This window comes from Haliotis rufescens, unplaced genomic scaffold (assembly GCF_023055435.1).
Source record: "Haliotis rufescens isolate VD_foot unplaced genomic scaffold, xgHalRufe1.0.p SCAF_8, whole genome shotgun sequence".
NCBI lineage: Eukaryota > Metazoa > Mollusca > Gastropoda > Lepetellida > Haliotidae > Haliotis > Haliotis rufescens.
Genome location: NW_025964372.1, coordinates 45,573,352 through 45,593,982, shown reverse-complemented (window position 1 = coordinate 45,593,982; position 20,631 = coordinate 45,573,352). Strand labels below are relative to the sequence as shown.

General features: G+C 38.1%; 3 protein-coding genes across 5 annotated transcripts in view; 2 read left to right on the top strand and 1 right to left on the bottom strand.

Moving 5' to 3' along the window:
• The first annotated feature begins 1,991 nt into the window (after positions 1–1,991).
• LOC125376961 lies at positions 1,992–4,146 on the top strand. Its single transcript, XM_048389636.1, has 2 exons — positions 1,992–2,932; positions 3,163–4,146. The coding sequence occupies exons 1-2, from the start codon at positions 2,081–2,083 to the stop codon at positions 3,484–3,486; spliced, it is 1,176 nt and encodes a 391-aa protein (XP_048245593.1). The 5' UTR covers positions 1,992–2,080; the 3' UTR covers positions 3,487–4,146.
• A 76-nt stretch (positions 4,147–4,222) lies between these two features.
• On the bottom strand, positions 4,223–14,230 carry LOC124122819 (G2/M phase-specific E3 ubiquitin-protein ligase-like). Its single transcript, XM_046485962.2, has 9 exons — positions 13,983–14,230; positions 12,593–13,210; positions 11,884–12,156; positions 10,716–10,978; positions 9,965–10,257; positions 8,451–8,629; positions 7,822–7,994; positions 5,713–5,933; positions 4,223–5,373 (listed from the first exon to the last, which is right to left on the bottom strand). Exons 1-9 carry the CDS (start codon positions 14,055–14,057, stop codon positions 5,117–5,119), a joined length of 2,352 nt encoding a protein of 783 aa, XP_046341918.1. The 5' UTR covers positions 14,058–14,230; the 3' UTR covers positions 4,223–5,116.
• Positions 14,231–14,411: 181 nt separating this feature from the next.
• LOC124143566 (protein sidekick-1-like) overlaps positions 14,412–20,631 on the top strand; it is a 59,235-nt gene continuing 53,015 nt past the window's right edge. For 2 of the 3 annotated variants that reach the window (XR_006862303.2, XM_046512584.2), the window contains exons 1-2: positions 16,948–17,101; positions 19,756–19,841. Coding sequence is in view for 2 of the 3 variants with exons in the window: in XM_046512584.2 (XP_046368540.2) it covers positions 19,778–19,841 (64 nt within the window). In the remaining variant the exon portion in view is untranslated. Of the gene's footprint in view, positions 14,442–15,866; positions 15,917–16,947; positions 17,102–19,755; positions 19,842–20,631 lie in introns of those variants that run through there. The other variant, XM_048389149.1, reaches the window with a different exon arrangement.

The following is a 20,631-nucleotide window of genomic DNA, read 5'->3' as shown; positions in this document are numbered from 1 at the left end:
AGTTTTGTCTTTCATTTTCTTTCTTGGGAGTGCCATCAACTTCTGCATCTACTTCTGGGGATTTAATTGGTTGATATTAAATTCTATTAGATTAATTCATTCTTTATCGTTTGATCTTTTCGAAATACCCTAACAGTTGTGTCAACTGATATCGGATAAAGATTTAATTCCTGGCGATGCGAATAATCATAAATCGTTGATGAAAATGCACACACCAGTAAACATTACTAATACACCAAACTCAGGATTGTTAATGAATCTCTTTCGGGTGAAAAGTTGATTTCATGAATCAAGAAATACTTTCTATACATGCATTGATGCCAGTAATATTTGTTAATTACATTCAAACTTGTTGATTACCAAGATTCACATAGTCATGTAAAATCAAATACCGGTAATATTTTTCATTAACTTGGTTACAATATGCAACCTATTTGAATGTTATTCATGTTAAAATTCATTTCCTTTTTGTAGATATTTCCGGATATCTTAATAATGTAATGTGCAGAAGATACAGAATGGAGTTGCCCGAATAGTGACAACTTTTAAGAACAAAGCTTTAGTCACGTATCTCATCCATCTTGAAGTCACTACATTGGCAGCGAATCCGCGAGAGGATTGATTTTAAAATACTCTCTCTTGTCTACCAGTCTCTCCATAACACTGGCCCTGCCTATCTCAAGAAATGTTTCTTCATTCAAATCAACCAGAAATCTCCGATCAAATGACCTACTTCTCCTGTTTGTACCAAAATTCAGACTTAAGTCCTTTGTTGCTCGACCCTTCTCTTATGCTGGTTCCTCTCTATGGAACTCCCTTCCCTTCAGCCTCAAGGTGCGGCTAGTATCACTGTGTTTAAGTCAGGACTCAAAACATACCTTTTGGAATGCTACAACTGAATGTGTATATTATTATTATCTTAATGTCCCCTCTCTGTTCTATATATCTACATATGCTGAATTTGCGCCATGGGCGTGTCCATCAGTGATGTGGATTTTGCGCTTATTATCATTATCACCTGCATGTAAGGTCTATGTGAACAGTAGTAACAAGGGAGGCAGCTCTATCTGTTAAATGCCTGCAGCTGCAAATACAGTATTTATCCTGTCTTTCATTTGTCCATTGCTAATCACCAATCAGCGCTAATTAACTGTTGGCTTCAATCAAAGCATTCAAACGCCTGATGGAGTAAGAATATACTCCGAGGCGTGTTACTCATAAATGATAATAAAGAAGTTGACATCCATAAAATTCTCTCTCTTACGTGTATCACTTATTAATGCCATTGTTGTAGCTACACACCATGCAAAAGGAGCAATATTATTCAGACTAGTTATTTTTTTCACAAGTAACGTGATAGCAGCTTGTTTTTCCCTAACGACGGGATGCTATCTATTATATTGTTATATGACGTTATTGGCGTCACGTTTCTTGTTTGTGACGTCAACCTATATTATGTTCCATGACGTCGCTATTTGTAAATTCTGTAATTTATTATATACTTTAGTGTGAAAAGTGATATTTTCTTTGCAGTGAACATAACACTTTGTCTTTCACTGCTGTGAACCAGAGGTCATACGGTCTCTGTGTGAACAAAACACTTTGACGGAACTATTGTCACACAAGAGTTACCTCCCCTTAAATTGCCTCCCTTTATCGTCTCAAGCTCGCAGTGCCACAGGCTAACTTGCATATCACGTGGCCGGACTTCAAAATTTTCTCTTGTTTGTAAATAAACGTACGGAACCGTAGAGGGGACATCGGATGAGAAAATAAATATCAATAGTAAGGCGTGGCCACGAGATAATAAGTCGAGGCCACGAGATAATAAGGCGTGGCCACGACATAATAAGTCGAGGCCACGAGATAATAAGGCGTGGCCACGACATAATAAGTCGAGGCCACGAGATAATAAGGCGTGGCCACGAGATAATAAGGCGTGGCCACGAGATTATAAGGCGTGGCCACAAAATAATAAGTCGTGGCCACGAGATAATAAGTCGTGGCCATGAGATAATTTAACCAATAGAATTGCTGTTTTGGTCGGCCATTTTATATACTTTTCATCATTCCATTACTTATGAAACTTGGTCATATTATGAATCAAGACCTTCGCAGTGAAGTAATATCACATTATTTCCATCTTGGAATCAATTACAAGGATATTGTGTACATTCTTGACAACATCTATGGATTCAAACTAAGTGTGCGGCACCTTAAGAGAATTCTGAGGACTATGAATCTGAGTCGTCGTAGATTCAGCCCTCTCGTGGATGTTGTGAGTTTTATACAGGATCAACTATCAGCTTCAGGACAACTGTGTGGCTACCGTATCATGTACGCTAGATGTCAACAAAGTGGTGTAAAGGCTAGAATGGAAGACGTTCGACTTATTTTGCGTCATCTAGATCCAGTGGGAGTTGCATCAAGGAGAGTTCGGCGACTACGTCGGCGTTCCTATTATGCCAAAGGGCCAAATTTTGTTTGGCATGTAGATGGATATGATAAACTTAAACCATTTGGACTTTGTATCCACGCTTGTGTTTGTGGATTTTCAAGAAAAGTAATATGGATCAAGGTCTACAATACCAACAACAATCCAAAGGTAATTGGTGGATACTTTTTAGAGGCCGTTAGGACCCACAGAGGTTGCCCACGCATTGTAAGGGCTGACCATGGTACAGAAAATGTACACGTCCGAGTGTATCAACAGTATCTTCGACGTGACAATACAGATCCACAAGCCGGAAGATGCTTCATTGATGGTTCCAGTACATCAAATCAAAGAATCGAAGTCTGGTGGTCATTTCTAAGAAAGGAATGTACACAGTTTTGGATTGAAACGTTCAAAGGTCTCGAGGAAAATGGAGATTTCAGGGGAGATTTCTTGGACAAAAACCTTATCCAGTTTTGTTTCATGGCTATTGTTCAGGTACACTTTATTGTATTATGTCATGCAAGTAGAACTGTTCATACATAAAGTAACGACTTCATACATGTAAACTTTCTTCGACATATATTTTATATTTCTCTTTACTATAAAATATGTTACTGTTACCTACAATGATCAATACAATATAAAACAGGTTTTTGCTGTTTTCATGTCCTAATCTACACCAGATAAATCGGTTGGAAACAATTCTTTAACATTAACATTTTTAGGATGATCTGGATTCCGTGGCTGCCGTTTGGGACAACCATTGCATTAGACCCTCAAGAAACAATATTGCAAGTGGTCATCCAGAGCAAATGTACAGTGCTCCAGCTCTATGGGAAACTGAAGATCAACTCTGTGTTGTGTCCGACGAAGACGTCTCTACCTGCCTTGAGGAAGCCGTGATTCGCTCAACAATCCCCTGTGATGAAGACGTTTATGAAATATGTACTAAAGTCATGGGGAGAGACAACCTACAACCGGCAACGAATGCTCAAGAAGCAGCTGATCTGTATATACATCTCCGACAAGAAATCTACGAAGTCCTGTAGTAAAGTCTAATATACATCTGTTTTATGATCCTACCAAATGTAACTCGTTGCCTCCTTCCACGAGGCACGTATTCCTATTGATGGTTATGATTAACATTAGTGTTTTGCAACTAAAGCAGGTATAAATGCCAGTACAAACTTTCGTTTAATGTTTCAGACATAAACCATTTCCCAAATTTAACATTGATTCACTCTAGATCTGATGTTTTACAAGAAGTATAAGCAAAACTTCCAACTGATTGCACTTCTGACAAATGTTTGCTGATACAAAAGCCGCAACCCTACAATAAATTTATGTGCATACAATAACTTGCATAAGCTTAGTTGACTTGTTTAGTGCATGATTAACATAATGTCCGAATTACAGAAAGCTGACACGTCATTCGTAAAATGTTATAATTCTGTAGTCGCAGACCTTTGGAACAATTGCTTAAATTGTTGAATTACAAGCCCTGGTGGTAATATAAGTAAAGATTATCAGATGACTATTTGCTATGATAATAAGTTTTATATCAGTTCGCAACGCAAATTATGTACTTTGAACGTTGTACTCCAAAACTATCAGTCTAGGTAGATACATGAAACAAATGAATGTTCACGAATTAACATTAAAAGAATGACATAAAATAGCCTGTTAAGCTGTTAACTGATGGCTCTTTATTGTGTTGTGTGACAGCTTTTTAAAATGACTGCAAATTTAATACAATACTTCAAGAAACTATAATGCTAACGGTGTAATCCACACCGGGAAAAAAACAGGATATCTGGGGTAGAGTGACTTCCATTAACTTTTATCAATTAAACAGGATTTATTCTGTCTGTTCAAAACATAACAAGATGTTCATAATATGCAATCCAAATAAATCAAAATGTTAACAGATGCGATATTTGTAAGTTTTAAACCTTCTGTACCCAAACTTAGTAATTCTTAACCAACAACATCAATATTTTTTTAATTTCCATTACAACATAAACATGTTGACTGCAAAAAAACTTGCTTACAATGGTCATTTAAACGTATTTGGGGTTTTAAAGAAAGAACATATCTGCATCCTTCTTCGTTTCATTACAATAAACGTTCTTTACAGGCTTACAAAATAACACGTTTACTATATGCCACAAACCTATGAGCTAATATTTCTTTGTCTCAACAAAAACTCCAAAAACAAATTCCGCTTAATTTTCACATTAAGAGACACATTTAAACGGGTCATAGTAATTTAAGGTTTCTCTTGTACCAAAAGCACAAAATGTAAAATGATTCAAACGACCCCTCTTCTGACCCTACAGGGAACACGGTATTGTCATGTTGATATCAAAGCATGCAATTCCTTTAAACTAAACTTTAATAACATACCTCATCAAACCATTAAAAATTCAACACCTGGTTTGTATATTAGAAATAATACGATAGGACATTCGTCTAAAAATGTTTTGAACAGGTGTAAATAAAATCTTCTTAAACAATCAGATGTCAGTACCAATTAACCTATTTGGTAGTAACAGATTCAATAAAATTAGACTAAAAGCTCAATCGATTATAGCAGAACAGTTCTGTAAAAGTGAAACAAATGCAAAACAAAACTTAAAGGGGGAAGACAATTCATGACAAACAGTCATGCCCGTCTTTTCACTCGGAAGTGAAGATATTCACACTGATTGCTGCATTCATGTTTTTCTTGAACAGGTTATAATTACTGATCATTGGAATGTCTAATACATTTGCACATGTGTTAGCTCGAGGGAAGTTCTCTCTGTTCTCAGGGTTGAGTTCAATTGCAGTGTGGAATGTCAGCTGCGGCTGTGGATGGAGACCAAGGGGAGGAATGGATCCCGCGCCAGTCGCAAAAACCAATATGTCACTCAGGGTGACTGATTCTGTGCCCTCTGAAAATACAGTTTTGTCAAATAAAGAAAGTACCCAAACATAGGAACTCACTAAACAATATGTACCCAACCACATTAACTCACCGACCATATTCACTCATTTGACAATACATCATGACACATATTTGCGAATGCAGTTAGATCTTAACAGGTGATAGAGACACACACAAGAGGGACCATGTTCTCAGTCCTGATCGTGTCTGGTTATCTGGACTCTCAAACACGTTCTAGCTTTACATATGGATATCCCCATGTAATTTGCTGTTATAAATATTCTTTGTTCACCATGACAGTTATTATAAACACACTAACGTCCGACTGTTTTTCTTATCTCATTACCTGCTACGTCCAGAAGATAGTCCATCCAATAACTGACTGTCTCTTCTTCCATTCTGCGCCTGTTGCTCCCAGGTTCGGAGAAGGATGGTTCACTGAACACCATTTCAAGCACAGAAGCGTTCAATTCATACTTTTCATCGAAACAGAAAAGTTCCCTTACTTCTTTGATGTGAACACGCATTTCTGCAAGCACTCCCAAAGTGGCCAGTCCTTTTTGGAATCTAGAATTGAAAATATCTTGTGCTAATATGCAATAGACATGGATGTCATAAAACCCAGAAGACATTTACTTTAGTTATCTTAAAGTAGTTTGTGTAAGGAAACAGATAAGACTATGCACCTTAACTCGAACAATACCCACTTTATAAAATAAATTTGAGTTTGATAAATTTTTTGTTGCATGTGTTTGTTTCATTGGAACGTTATCCTAAAGACGGTTTCATACTTTATCCCATTAACGATCAATTCTCAGATGTCAAAATTCATGTGTATAATTGTGCATCGGTCAGATCGTTGTTATGAATAATAACTGAATTAACTGTGAAAACATTCCAAATACACTCTCTCAAAAAAGAAACGCAACCCCAGTCTGAAAATGTGAGAAAACCCCCAGAAGAAAAAATATTGATTGTAAATACAATTTTTCTGATATGCACTTATACCATGTACACTGTTTATTAACGTAAGCGCCCAAACACACCAATTTTCGTGCACAAGGGCATTTTATTGTTTCTTTCATCATAGTGAGCACAGTTTTCACGTGGCCCATGCCAAAAGCCTCATGCACGTGCAATTCATGGAAAGAGCAGTAGAAGTATGGGCTTATAAAAGCACGCGTTGATTAGAGATTCACTCTATCATTTTCACCGAAAGACAAGGTCGAATATGCTACGGTTGAGTGCTGCAGATCGAAATATCGCCATTGGTCGTATTGAGGCCGGACAAAGCTTTGGAAACGTTGCCCGGCACCTCAATGTTCATAAAACAACGATTTCCCGACTTTGGAGCCGATACACCCAGTTTCATGCAACTGTCGATCGCCCCAGAAATGGTAGGCCAAGGGTTACCACACAACCTCAGGATCGATTCATCCGGGTCACCCACCTACGTAATCGGCTAGCCACACCTACCGTCACTGCAACACAGGTGCCAGGTTTGAGAAGAGTGTCCGCACAAACAATTAGGAACCGTCTACTAGAGGCCGGTCTACGTGCAAGAAGACCACTTATTGGACCTGTTTTACGCCACCAACATCAGGTGGTGCACCAACGTTCGGATATGGACCCTGAGAAACTGGAGGCGCGTCTGGTTTAGTGACGAATCACGTTTTCTCTTACAACGCCGTGACGGAAGACAGCGTGTCTATAGAAGAGGAAACGAACGTTTTTCCCCGAACTGTGTTCGGCAGGTCGACAGATTTGGAGGAGGGAACGTCATGATGTGGGGAGCCATGTCTTACAACCAAAGATCAGAGACGCCCCATTGCGTCAAGTCAATCTTAGTGAGAGAACTGTCGAAGTCTGGACTTAAAGATGCATAACTGTACTGCCACCATGCCAAATGTCATATTGTTGTCTTCAATATTAAATGTGTTATAATAACTTGCATATTGAGATAAACATCTTGAAAATATAGGGGTTGCGTTTCTTTTTTGAGAGAGTGTATGTTGTTGTTTTTTATTAACTCTTGCGTATTAAATTGTCGCAGATACTAAAATTACTTTAACCATTACTGCACTATGACACCATTCAGCAACAGCAACACTAACGAACCCGATTGCACTTATTAATGATATTTAATAGTAAACGTCAACGCCTTAGGGCTGTGATTTATCATATCTGCCGAAACAGATTCAATGGGGCATTTGTGGCGATGTAAAGAGAACAATATATGCATGGATTACTGATTACAAATCGGAATGACACCAGGTGTTCGCGAAAAGGGGGAACGTGTCCTGCTCTACCGGTAGCACCCACCATGCACATATATTGCAAGCGGCCTGTCATATTTGGTAGAAATATCATTCTGTCTACCATAAAACATTTGGAAGGATTTAACAAGACAGTGAACGGTCAAACATTCGTTGAAAAGCTTGGTAGCAGTACATACTGATCTAGGCACTCTTTGATTCTGCCAAGCACAATAAAATGGATCAAGGCATCACAAAGTTCTTCCTTCTTTGCTAAGGAGAGAGTAAGAGAGTAACATCCAGCAAGTTGGATAAGTTGATCAGCACCACCTACGGCATCCAGGAACGAAGACATATCCTCTGCATTTCGTATCTGGAAAACATTACATATTTCTATAGTTTTAACAATTCAGACAAAAGAAGTTATAGAATTAATACAAACAGTTAATTCATGCAATTTAATTGATGAACAAAGGCAAACATGTTATTTTTTTAATAACAAATCGCTTCGATGCCAAGTGGTTGAGGTGGTACATGGTGGAAGTTTCAATGCTGGCAAATTGGTGCCTGATTCTTATGGTGTGGGTTCAAAGCCCGAATGGCACTCAACCACAAAGTACTAGAATCGTTACTATTACATATAGTGCTATTCCAAATATAGCAGTGTTGAAACAGTACATATTTCTGAAGTATAATTCTAGTTGATACATTTGCTTTTGAATATATGAAACATATATGACACTATAGGACCACACAAATGTTGATAAGGCAGTTACGCATCTTGTAACGCATCATGTAAACCTAATTAGGGAATTGAGTTTGAATCGACCTTCAGTAGACTTTCCCTCTGTGCGACATCTTGGATGTCATCAATCTTTGGCTGAATTTGGCTGTCGCCAACAAGCGTACTGAACAGCAGTGGACTGAAAAACCGTGGAAGAGGTCCATTGTGTACGACAGAATATGCTATCATCTTCCCCGCTGTCAAGTAGAGACCGCTTTGTAGGGCTAAAACAAGAAAACTTACATCAGTGAATGGATAAATTAATAACGTCAACGCCAAAGAACAATCAAACTCGATATCTGTCGAAACAGATTCCATTGGACATGAAAGGCAAAATCGTGTTGAAAGATTTTGAATGAATCACCGACTTGTGATGAGATAAGGTGTTCGCGAAATGGTAAGCTTCTCCTGCCCTACCGGTAGCACCCGTCGTTCACAAAATTTCAAGAAAATATTAAATGCCAATTTGCCGTGAGTTTAGAAAACTCAACATGAATGTCATTAAATGGGATGGCATCACATCATATGAAGTGTGACTTGTCATATTTAGTGCAGGCTTCCGAATGTCTGCCATATAATTTTTGGAAAGACCTGACAAGGCCCTGGATAGTGTAACCTTGCTTGAAGAGCTTATTTGTTAGTAGCGCATGTCTTTTTTTGAAGTCTGAGTAAAAGGTACATGCTCTTAAGTACAGAAGCAATTGTGAAATGCAGACACCATAGGCGGGAGCTGAGGGGATGTTGCTACACAAGTAAGGAAAGTTGACGATGGCAAAATTAAAATCATCCCTCTTGTCATATATAGCTTAGTAGAAATGCTGTCATTATTGTCAATCTCAATGCATAAGTCGAGATAGGAAACCCAGCATTGGCTCTCAGTGGTTTCTTTAATTTCTAATTCTGGTGGATATATCAAATCCAGAAATTCATTTATCTTGGTGTGAAATAATGTCATCAATGTACCTGAAACTGAGATTAAACTTTTTAGCAAGGTAACGTTTCTTGGATTTAACAAGATTTGTTAAACACTCAGACTCATATTCAAAGAGAAAAAGGTCAGCTAGAAGTGGAGCACAGTTACTACCCATGGGGATTCCAACCGTTTGGCGAAATGTTCTATCCCCAAACTTGACAAAATTATTGTCAATGAGGAAGTCCAGCACCCACATATCTGGATCTCGGAATATTTCTTTAAAGGTTTACTGTCAGCTGTTGCAAACTGACCAGAACCAATAAAAATTGTGATGTACATGTAGCTATATTTCCTGACACCTGAAACCTTTAAACATAATTTGTTTCGATACTACTTTATGGGTGTATTCTACCTTTTACCTTCTGGGATACAGCTTGACATATGTATCAATATATCTAGTGATGATACTCAAATGGTATAAATATGTCAAAGAGCTAAATCTATCATTATACAAAATATTGAATAGCACTATAATCCCGTCCAGTTCAAGTCAAATACCCCCAAGGTCTATCAGTAAACTTCAGTTCAAGGTAAACAAATGGTTATGCAAAAATCAATACACTTCACAAAACATGCAAGTTCTTACCAGTGTAATTCAAATCCAGCATCTTTTTTGTCTCGTCACCGGTAAATATGGGGAGAGAAGATATTTCTTTCATGAGCAATCTTAAAAACTCCCTGCTTGGCCCGCCATCGTCTATTGCATATTCCCCAGCAAACTTAACAGACAAGCCATTTTCAGGGTTGAAAGATGGCCTGTTGAAAGCTCTGATGCCACCTGACATTACATTACGTCTTGTGACATTAACAATGTTCCGTCGTTCTTTATTGATCACTGACGCGAGTCTGGTCAATATCTCGTGAAGATTTTCTGAATGTCTATAAAACAAGAAAACAATTCATCACTTGCATGAAAAAGGTGTTAGGATCTACACCGAAACGTCGCACTAATTGTAATAAAGAAGTTGTTCATCCATAGAACTCGTCTTACTTCAATTCTGAACTCAGACCAAATTATTTTAACAGTTTGTAACATAACTTTAATGTTACTTTTTCCGTTTTGTTATGGATATGAAAGAATCCACTCGATAAAACCTATAGGAAATACAATTGACCTTATACTTTACATCTAAGATTTATGTTTGCATAAACATATGACAAATAATTGCAAAGTACTTTCAAGATACAAATTGACGATATCTACTTGAATTTTTAATAAGCTGCAACTCAAATGGGAAAATGACAAACGTTTTATGCATGGCTGATTTAGGTTATTTCAATTTACTGATGAAACTGTGTTTTCCCTTATGTTTGAATCACATAAATAATTCTCTCACCGCACGGCCTCAAGTCTAAGGGGTGGAGGCTGAAGGGGGAGTGGCTGGTCACTCCGGGTATACACAAGGTTCCTGTTGGACTGCCTTGGTATGTCAAATACTGCCAAGTCACTTCCTTCACTTGAATCCACGTCATTGTATGTGACCGTGCTGTCTACAGTTTCACCATTTTGGTCTTCAACACCAAGTTCGGCTTCCCCGCCTTCTGATGAAACAGTGTCTAGATCTGGTAGTGAATCATCAGTTGAAATTGACTGCATTGCCTGCAAGGAGACGAAACAATGAAGTATAAAATATAAAGAACCACAACCGAGTGCCTTCCGATATAAAATATATCCACACAAGTTGATAAAAGTAATAAATATCCAATTGACATTGACCTTGATTTTTCCCAACCAAAATTCAAATCACAATGTTCAGAAGAGGTATATCATCGATTGTGTGACGTTTGACGTCATGTCTTGTGACGTTTACAAGAGACATTGTGAAAATAGTAATAGTGGATACTAGATGTTTGCAATGACATAGCAATTGTCTCTTATCGAGTGGAGATATTTTCCCAAGTAGCATAGCGATGAGTGAAATATCTATTTTTTTCACTTTACAAGATATTTGATTATACTGACTGTATCATATAATATGTTATTTCTTGTACGCTTTATTTGACAATATACTGTGAAATCTAGTTTATCTCTACCGAATGACCGTACAAGGATGACGTCATTATTCATCATATTGCTTTTTTTCTATTGTAAACCCAAAAAATGTATAACCCATTTGTTGGAACACATCACTTGTTTTCGTCAGGAGTTGATTTAAAACAAAGCACTACGGTGTCAAGAAGTCTAGGCATTCATTTCAATTGTAATTATGAGTGAGTGAGTGAGTGAGTGAGTTTATTTTTACGCATCAGTCAGCAATATTCCAACTATAAGGCGGCGGTCTGTAAATAATCGAGTCTGGACAAGACCATCCAGGGATCAACAGCATGAGCATCGGTCAACGCAATTGGGATACGATGACATGTGTCAACCAAGTCAGCGAGCCTGACCACCCAATCCCGTTAGTCGCCTCTTACGACACGGATGGGTTACTGAAGACCAATTCTATCCCGGATCTTCACGGGTCTGTAAGTATGATACTCCACGTGTTTAATGCTTATACGTACACTGCCCGAGTTGAAAACAACAGTCGGCGTCCCCGTAGAAGCAGTAGTCGTCCCGGTAGAAGCAGTAGACGTCCCGGTAGAAGCAGTAGACGTCCCAGTAGAAGCAGTAGACGTCCCGGTAGAAGCAGTAGACGTCCCGGTAGAAGCAGTAAACGTCCCGGTAGAAGCAGTGGGCGTCCTGGTAGAAGCAGTGGGCATCCCAGTAGAAATAGTAGGCGTCCCAGGAGAAGCAGTAGGCGTTCCCGTAGAAGCAATTGGAGTGCCGTCATCAATCTCCATTGTCCAGATTATTTAGGGGTAAAAACAACAATGTCTATAATCTCCAATAGAACAAATCTAAGGGATTTCATACAACTGCATATATTAAGATAAATCAAATTTCTAATCGCATGCAATACACATATTTTCGTATGTTTAAGTGTGACGCTCCTTCTCGCAGATTTTGCATCCAACAATATTGACCCCTGCCTTTACACTGTGAAAGATGCATGTATATTCGTCTGTATGTATATGCAAGAAAAGTCCATTCTCCACTTGACTGTTTGATGAAAGCGTTCGATGTGATGGTATTACCAATGTTATTTTATGGCGCTGAGGTGTGAGGCTTCTAGAAACTAGACATCTCAGAGAAGGTTTATTCCAACCTTATTTATGTTGTATGGCAAAAAAATCAATTTTACTTTTACCTGATATCAAAATATGGTTTTACCTTTTTTTGACTCGCCGATTCATTGTTAGACTGGTGTTGGACCACGTCAGTTGACAGATCTTGCTCATTCTCTTTTTTCTTTGTGTACATGTAGAAACGAATAATCTTTACTTTAGTTTCCTCATATACATTAGCCACTGTTTTTTGGCCCATTTCTTCCCCTTTAAAATCTTTGATGGAGAAAGTGAATTGCGCCTCGTTTCCCCTTTTGCTTTCACCATCGGTAAAGAACAGTTGTTTGGCTACTGCCAGAATATCTGCTTGTCCAGCATCCCTATAAACTGATAAATGTCTTGTCCCACCCCCGTTTTGACTCCGCACTTGCTTAAAGGCATTAACCTTCGTGTCAAAATCCATCCACCCAACTTCAATTCGCCGAGATGTTTTTCTTGCGTTTTTGTTACCTTGCAGAAAGTCAAAATCTTTCTGACCCCTCTTTCTTCGATTTGACATTTTTTCTCGAATTCTGTCGAACAATCCGCTTGATTTGGTCTGTTTTTCTGGGTTTTCCAATTGCCTTGACTTGCACCAGACTACCGTCGCAAGCCTGTCCCCGTATGTAGGAATATATCTAGAAAGCTCTTCATCCTTCATCTCAAGGATAAGGCTTGGATCGATCTTAACATAAATATTTGTATCTCGTCAGTGGTTTAATCACATCAAAGCTTATATTTTAAATCACATGAATAATAGTAATAATTCTCAACTCATCTTAATGTTACCTGTTATTTATCTTATAATTTAATTCTAAATCATTTAACAATCTAATGGTAAGGACTGTATCCCAGAACTTTAAGCCTGTTCAAAATCGAAAATAAGCTACGAAAATCGATGCTAATTGTCAGCACAAATGATTATTTCAATATTCACGATATATCTTATTACTTCGCTCTTTACTGATAAATGTTGCCAATGCATGTTGTGCACATTATTACATTTAGGCTATGAAACTATTTAAGCACATCCAATTTTGTTTAATAGTTTGTTTGTTTCATTATATTTCTATATTTGTTTATTGGGTTTTGTTAAAAACAAAACTCAAAGAGAACAGCAATATATTTGGTTGTCTGATGATGTCAAAAAGATTTTGTATGTAGGATAGCATTACAATGATTATTGCAATGTATATCAGTAATATTCAAGATTCGCCCGTTCAAAACTTGAGTTGCACGAAAACACTGAACTTCGTCTCTAGGTCTTCGTGGGAAATGGTCAAGATTCATAAATATGGTACAAAATCGCTTAAAAGCAGAGCTTACTTCTTCATCACCTAATGGTACATACACCTTGGCCAAGTCAACCGTTTACCGTGAAAATACAGTAATAAATGTGATTTTTACATGCAAACCTGAAGAGTACGTTTTACACGAAAACCTTATCGTCTTTTTACCTTGTCAGCAACAAGTAGCTGAACGTTTTCGCTAGGAACTCCCCTGTCTGTGAGAAAACGCTCGAGGTCCTCCATCCTAAAATTCGAAAATACGTAACCTGAGTTTTCATTGGCTAAATTATGTCGTGGCCACGCCTTATTTATCTCGTGGCCTCGACTTATTATATCGTGGCCACGCCTTATTCATCTCGTGGCCTCGACTTATTATATCGTGGCCACGACTTGTTATCTCGTGGCCACGCCTTATTATCTCGTGGCCACGACTTATTATCTCGTGGCCTCGACTTATTATATCGTGGCCACGCCTTATTATCTCGTGGCCACGACTTATTATCTCGTGGCCTCGACTTATTATCTCGTGGCCACGCCTTACTATTGATATTTATTTTCTCATCCGATGTCCCCTCTACGGTTCCGTATAAACGCGCTTTTTCAGAAATCAGAATAGAACGGACTAATGTAAGTATTTAGGGGCGCTTTAATAGTATTTCACGATTGAGGATATTTTCTCAATGAAAGTAAACCATTCTATGACATATGTTTATCTAGATATGTAGACTTGTCAAAAATGAAACAGATGAAAAACATATACAATATCTTGAATGGACGGTGTAAGATGTGACGAATCGTCACATGGCGCTGGCCTGTGGCAGAGGTACTATATGCTGGTCGCATGGAACTCTGGGTAGGAGAGTGTATAGAGAGCTGCGCGAACGGGATATCGCTCTGAGGAGCTTGTAAAGTGTCTAGCCAGGACACAATTAATATATATATAAATGTGGAGTTAATATCACGTCTTTCCGTGTGTTATTCACTCGAAAATGTTTCGTTATAAACTGTAAATTTTTCATTTAACTCGTCAATCGAGACTTTCAAAAAGCGCCATTTTCGTTTCTTGACCAGCGTGTGTCCTTTCGCTTCAAACAGTGGTCTCCTAGTTTTCAAGAATATTTTTGTTGATTTTGTATCTTTTCTAAATGTATAATGAAGAATTTTCGAGACCCTAAATATTTTTCGATACTTTTGTTTATATTGTAACTCGATGACAGAAACATGATATTTCACTCGACACATGAAATATTCTCTATCTCCGTTGTGAGCTATTATAACAGCCACTAAATGTATGCTGCTGCTTGTTGCAGTGTTCCTTGGGGGGTTAGCTACAAATTCAATCCACGTTAGCTATAATAACGGCAACTATATTTGTCAGGGCATTATCATTTGCAGAAGCCCTAGGCCTGTCAGCTACCCTCCTTCGTCCACTACCAGAGCTCCGGATAAGCTGCGTATCTGCGTGAAATACGCATCAGAAATACAGAAATACACAGTAAAATATAATCCAAGCGTATCAAATACGCAACGAACATTACAGATACGCTACAAAAATAAAACTTGTGTGTATCATCAAAATATTGTGAAGTAACCCTGCGTATTCGATTAGCAAATCAGCAACTTATTTTGAAATTATAAACGGGCATTCCGTCAACCTTGCCAAACTCCACGATGACAGTTACATCATGATCATTTGCCATCACACTTTCTTGTGGAAGTATCGTGGTATTTTTTAGTCCTATAAAGCTCTCGAACCCACACGACACCAGTTTGCAGGGACTAGATGAATAGTGTTTTTAAATATTTAACTTAAATACCCACATGTGTAAAAACTAGTGGGTAACAGAAATTTGAATACGCAGATAGAATTACTGATACCCAATGATTTTAAAATGCATGGGTAAAATACCCACAACACCAAAAGCTTATCTGGAGCTCTGCACTACTCTATAATATTTATAGTCACGAACGTGATTTCTTTAAAAATTAATGTCCTTGCATATCACAATTATTGATATAAAAACAGTGTCGAATAACGAATTTCTGTTCCAGAATTTTCATGTGAAATATGTGAAGTGAGTGTTGGAAAAGGTCTCATCTAGGTCAGTAACAACAATCTTTGATTTTTACTGACGGTACACGTACGGGCTCATTTGGTGGTTAGACTCGTGAAGATTCCGGGGTAGAAAAGGTCTTCAGCAACCCATGCTTGCCGTAAAAGGTGACTCTGCTTGTCGTAAAAGGCGACTAATGGGATCGGGTGGTCAGGCTCCCTGACTTGGTTGATGCATGTCATCGATCCCAATTGCGTGGATCGATGCTCATGATATCAATCACTGGATTGTCTGGTCCAGACTCGATTATTTACAGACCGCCGTCATATAGCTGGAATATTGCTGAGTGCGGCGTAAAACAACAAACCAACCAACCAACACTTGGGGGTAAGTAGGGCTCCGTCAGTAGTTCTGCACTCTGATATTGACGTAATACAGGCATTGTTGATGTTTAACAATGCGTCACGTATAGTTAGACATCAAATAATTGTTCACATCGTGTTGACCCTGTTTTCAATGCATTACTGGAATACACAAGTTGACTATGTACAGCTTATTTGTAAGTGAGGACAATCCAGAAAGTATTACATTTGTTTGTTTGTTCCTTAACGCCGCACTCCGCAATATTCCAGCTACAATGACTGTATTACATTTGTTTGTGAATCTTACTAGATCTACTGATTTTACGAAACTAGTGTAACAATTCAGGCTCTCGCTGTTGGAATATAAACATAATTCTTAAACTATGTACGCTAAACACACTTGGGTAATAACGCCATCTTTCAACTCGACAACCTTGAACCATATGAATAAAATAATATTTACGAAACCTTGTGTATGATTTCTCGTTGTGTCTAAGAGACGATATCATACTCGAGGAATTGGATGAGGTGTACCATTTTTTTGTGCTGGCCACGAATTATTCCTGCTGCTCGCCTGTAATTAATTATATTAGAATAACACTACATTACTAAACCGTTGAAGCATTCGTTAGGGAAGGAGTATGAACGAAAACTGACACAAAACGTCACAAATTTTGCGTATTGTGAATATATCACGTGATACACAAGGAAGGCGGTACCAAAATACATCACACATGGTACCGAAACCGGATTATATAGATCATCTACAGAATAACTGTCGTCATAGAAACGACATATTCTGGTTGATGGACATTGTAAACAAGACGACAGTCTGAACATGTTGATGTGACTATCATGCATGTGCATACTGGTAGGTATCTGTCATTCGTAGGTTCACCTGTGCATGTCTTCCTTATATTGATTGGATTGGTTGATTTAGGGGGAGGGTCTGTTTCATCGTGCACTTAAATGTGTGTACCATGTGTAAATGATTTTATTTGAATGAGGAACGAGCAAACTGCTTCAACCGGCATCTTTAGATTAAAGGAAACATAGCATGTTATCTGTTGGTAATGTAATTAGAGTTTAATTACATGTCTGGTAATTTGGCGACTCATGATTGAAGCTTGCATGGCATTTAAAAGGTGAATGACGGTTCATGACAGTATTTTCATTTTTCATTGTGCATTTGTATATAAGTAAAGGCTATGAATATGTTAAGGTGCTATTTTGAATTATAAAGTCGTGATTAAATATTAGATTGGCTTATTTTCACTAAAAATACATTTTGTTTCTGCCGTAAGAAATCCTTTCCATTAATTATAAAATAATTATTTCAGTTGGAAAATATATTTTTACATTTTAATTGATTATGTTCTCATATGTCTATTATTCAATCATGCAATTAAATATCCAATCATGTATCATTAAGAAAGTGAAGATCATTATGAGATTTCCAGAAATTGTCCTTTAGAAGTAAAAAAATAATAATTTGTTGAAGACTATTTTTTCTCAGCAGTAGCAGAGTAATGATAACATAGACACACTGTTATGAATAGGAATCTTATATTTGCCTTACAGATACATTTAACATTATGTGGAATGCTTTTGTCAAATGACTACTATTTTCCAGTAATTCTCAAGTGTATATTTCCTACTTAATAGGAAATATGTGAACTACGAGGAAATAGTATCAGAATTATGCATATTGTGTTAGAACTGTGAAGATCCTACTGTGCTTTGATTGTTCCCTCATCTTCCCCTGTTGGCATAACACACCTAGTGATGCTGAATTATTGATGCATGATGGAACTCGGACTTGTGTAATTAATTTCCTGGGCAGATGTTCTTATGAATCATTAAGGAGAGGAGAAGTATCGGCTCCATGGCAGATGGCCAGATGGAGCCTGATTAACAGTCAATTGTAAGTTCCGCAATTCATTGATTGACATTTAGCTTGTAACACTGGCACAGATTGTTGACATTCTATCATCGTCTAGTGATTTAGTTAGGGACAAGTGGCTCTGGGACATTTTCATAATTTTCTCAACTTTTGATAGGTCAATCCTTCATTTCATGAGCAAGCTTCTCAGGACATTTTGGATGATTATTAGTATATGTTGTAGTAAACGAAACCAAATGAGAGTTACTTTTTTATTATCCCCCTGACATATAATGACGGGGGGATATAGCCATCAGTATGTCTGTCTGTCCGTCTGTAATCATTGTTTGTCCGGAGCATATTTCCTAAACCATACAACCTAGCTTCACAAAACTTGGTACACTCACCAATCAGGCTCAGTAGTAGTGCCTTTTGCTATTTAGAGATTTTAAGAATTTTTTATTTTTGTCGTTTCCATCGAACTATTATGAACTTAAGAAATTTGAGGGTAGTGCTCTTGTCCGGAGCATATTTCCTAAACCTTACAACCTAGCTTCCCAAAACTTGGTACACTTAACAATCAGGCTCAGTAGAAGTGCCTTTTGCTATTTAGAGATTTTTAGAATTTTATATTTTTGTCGTTTCCATGGAACTATTATTAATTTAGGAAAATTGAGGGTAGTGCTCTTGTCTTGAGCATATTTCCTAAACCGTACAACCTAGCTTCCCAAAACTTGGTACACTTAACAATCAGGCTCAGTAGAAGTGCCTATTGCTATTTAGAGATTTTTAGAATTTTATAAAAAGATTTCCTTGCCAATCTAAATACATTTGAAGGTACACACAGTTTACCAACATGCTATGTCGAGGGGATATGTTATCTTCGGATGACTCTTGTTTTACTTTGTGTTAGCATGCATGGTAAATGAAGCTTGTGTCTTAATTTCTTACACTAAATACCTTGCTGGCCATTACCGGGATTTGTCTGGCATGTACAGACCTGCTGACTGGCTAATATTAGGACCCAAAGTCTGCACCAGTTGTCAATTCATGATTCCCAAATGGGAATTAGAAACATCCTACTTCATGTTATTAAAGTCATAAGGGGGCACGGGTGGCCCAGTCATCTAAGGCGCCGCAATTCGCTGTGCAAAAACTTATGATTGTGGGTTCAAATCCTGGTTCACCCTGAATTTGTTTTTAGGTTTGTCAAAACCATACCCGTGCTCATGGGTTTCACCAAAGTGGTAAACGTCTGAGACCTGCATCACTTCAGGCTTTCCTCCCACATTAAGATGACACGCCGTGATATAACTGGAATGCTGTTAAAAGCAGCGTAAAACATAACTCTCTCACTCATTATTAAAGTCATAACTAATATGGCCTGGATGAGGTGACTTACATTTCACTGATAACAGGACCAATTTAAATGAAGAAGCTTTAATGCATAATTTTACAAGATTGCATTGAATGCTATGTCCAAAACTCTAAGAATACTGTATGTTATTAGATAATAACGACTTTAAGAAATCCCAATTTTGAACAAAATAACAGAGTCATCCCAATTTGTCTGCCAAGGGCACTTGATTCTGAATCTTTGATAATTACCTCCTTGACTGATTGTTCTTTGTTGTTGGTTACAGACTGCCTGGTTGTAAAACGAGGATGAATCTACGGTCAGCATTATTGTGTCTGCTGCTGCTGCTGCCAGCCGTTTCCTCTCAGATAGGTCAGTTACCATCAGGAGTCCCTTGTTGGGATTCCGGGTTAGAACAGGTAGCCAGCAAGCTGTGCTGGTTTTTAGAAGCGACCAAATGGATCGGATAGTCAGACTTGGGGTCTTGGTTGATTGCGTGTCATTGCACCCTGACTGCGTGGATCGTTGCTCACAATATCAATCATTCGATTGTCTGGGTCGATTATTTACATACTGCTTGGTGACTTGGTTGATTGCGTGTCATTTTACCCCGACTGCGTGGATCATTGCTCACAATATCAATCACTTGATTGTCTGGGTTGATTATTTACATACTGCTTGGTGACTTGGTTGATTGCGTGTCATTGTACCCTGACTGCGTGGATCGTTGCTCACAATATCAATCACTTGATTGTCTGGTTCGAATTATTTACATACTGCTGTCATGAAGCTGGAATATTGCTGAGTGTGGCATTAAACAACAACAACAAACAAGACCGTCAAAAGTTGATGCATGTGTTATATACTCACTGCCAAAAGAAACGCGAATACCATACATGTTGGTTAATATATGAAGACTTACTCATATTCAAGAGACATTAGATTGTTTCAATGCACAAACGAACATACCGTTATGTTGTTGGAAGAGATGCTCAGATTCGCTGTGCAGAGTTGTGTCCCTTGGGCACGCCAGAAATCTATGATTGTGGATTTGAATCCTGATTTGCCCCTGTTATGTTTCTAGGTTTGTCAGCACCATAGCCGTGCTCGTGGGTTTCACCTAAGTGGTAAACGTCTGAGACCTGCATCACTTCAGGCTTTC

What these genes read in the sequence shown, in the direction of transcription:
- LOC125376961 (XM_048389636.1), top strand. Translation starts at nt 2,081, where the DNA reads ATGAAACTTGGTCATATTATGAATCAAGACCTTCGCAGTGAAGTAATA. An exon ending in GTTTCATGGCTATTGTTCAG is followed by an intron (nt 2,933 to 3,162) that starts GTACACTTTATT and finishes TAACATTTTTAG; the next exon opens with GATGATCTGGATTCCGTGGC.
- LOC124122819 (XM_046485962.2), bottom strand. Translation starts at nt 14,057, where the DNA reads ATGGAGGACCTCGAGCGTTTTCTCACAGACAGGGGAGTTCCTAGCGAA. An exon ending in GCTGGATTTGAATTACACTG is followed by an intron (nt 8,630 to 9,964) that starts GTAAGAACTTGC and finishes TTCTTGTTTTAG; the next exon opens with CCCTACAAAGCGGTCTCTAC. An exon ending in AGAGGGAAAGTCTACTGAAG is followed by an intron (nt 7,995 to 8,450) that starts GTCGATTCAAAC and finishes AATGTTTTCCAG; the next exon opens with ATACGAAATGCAGAGGATAT.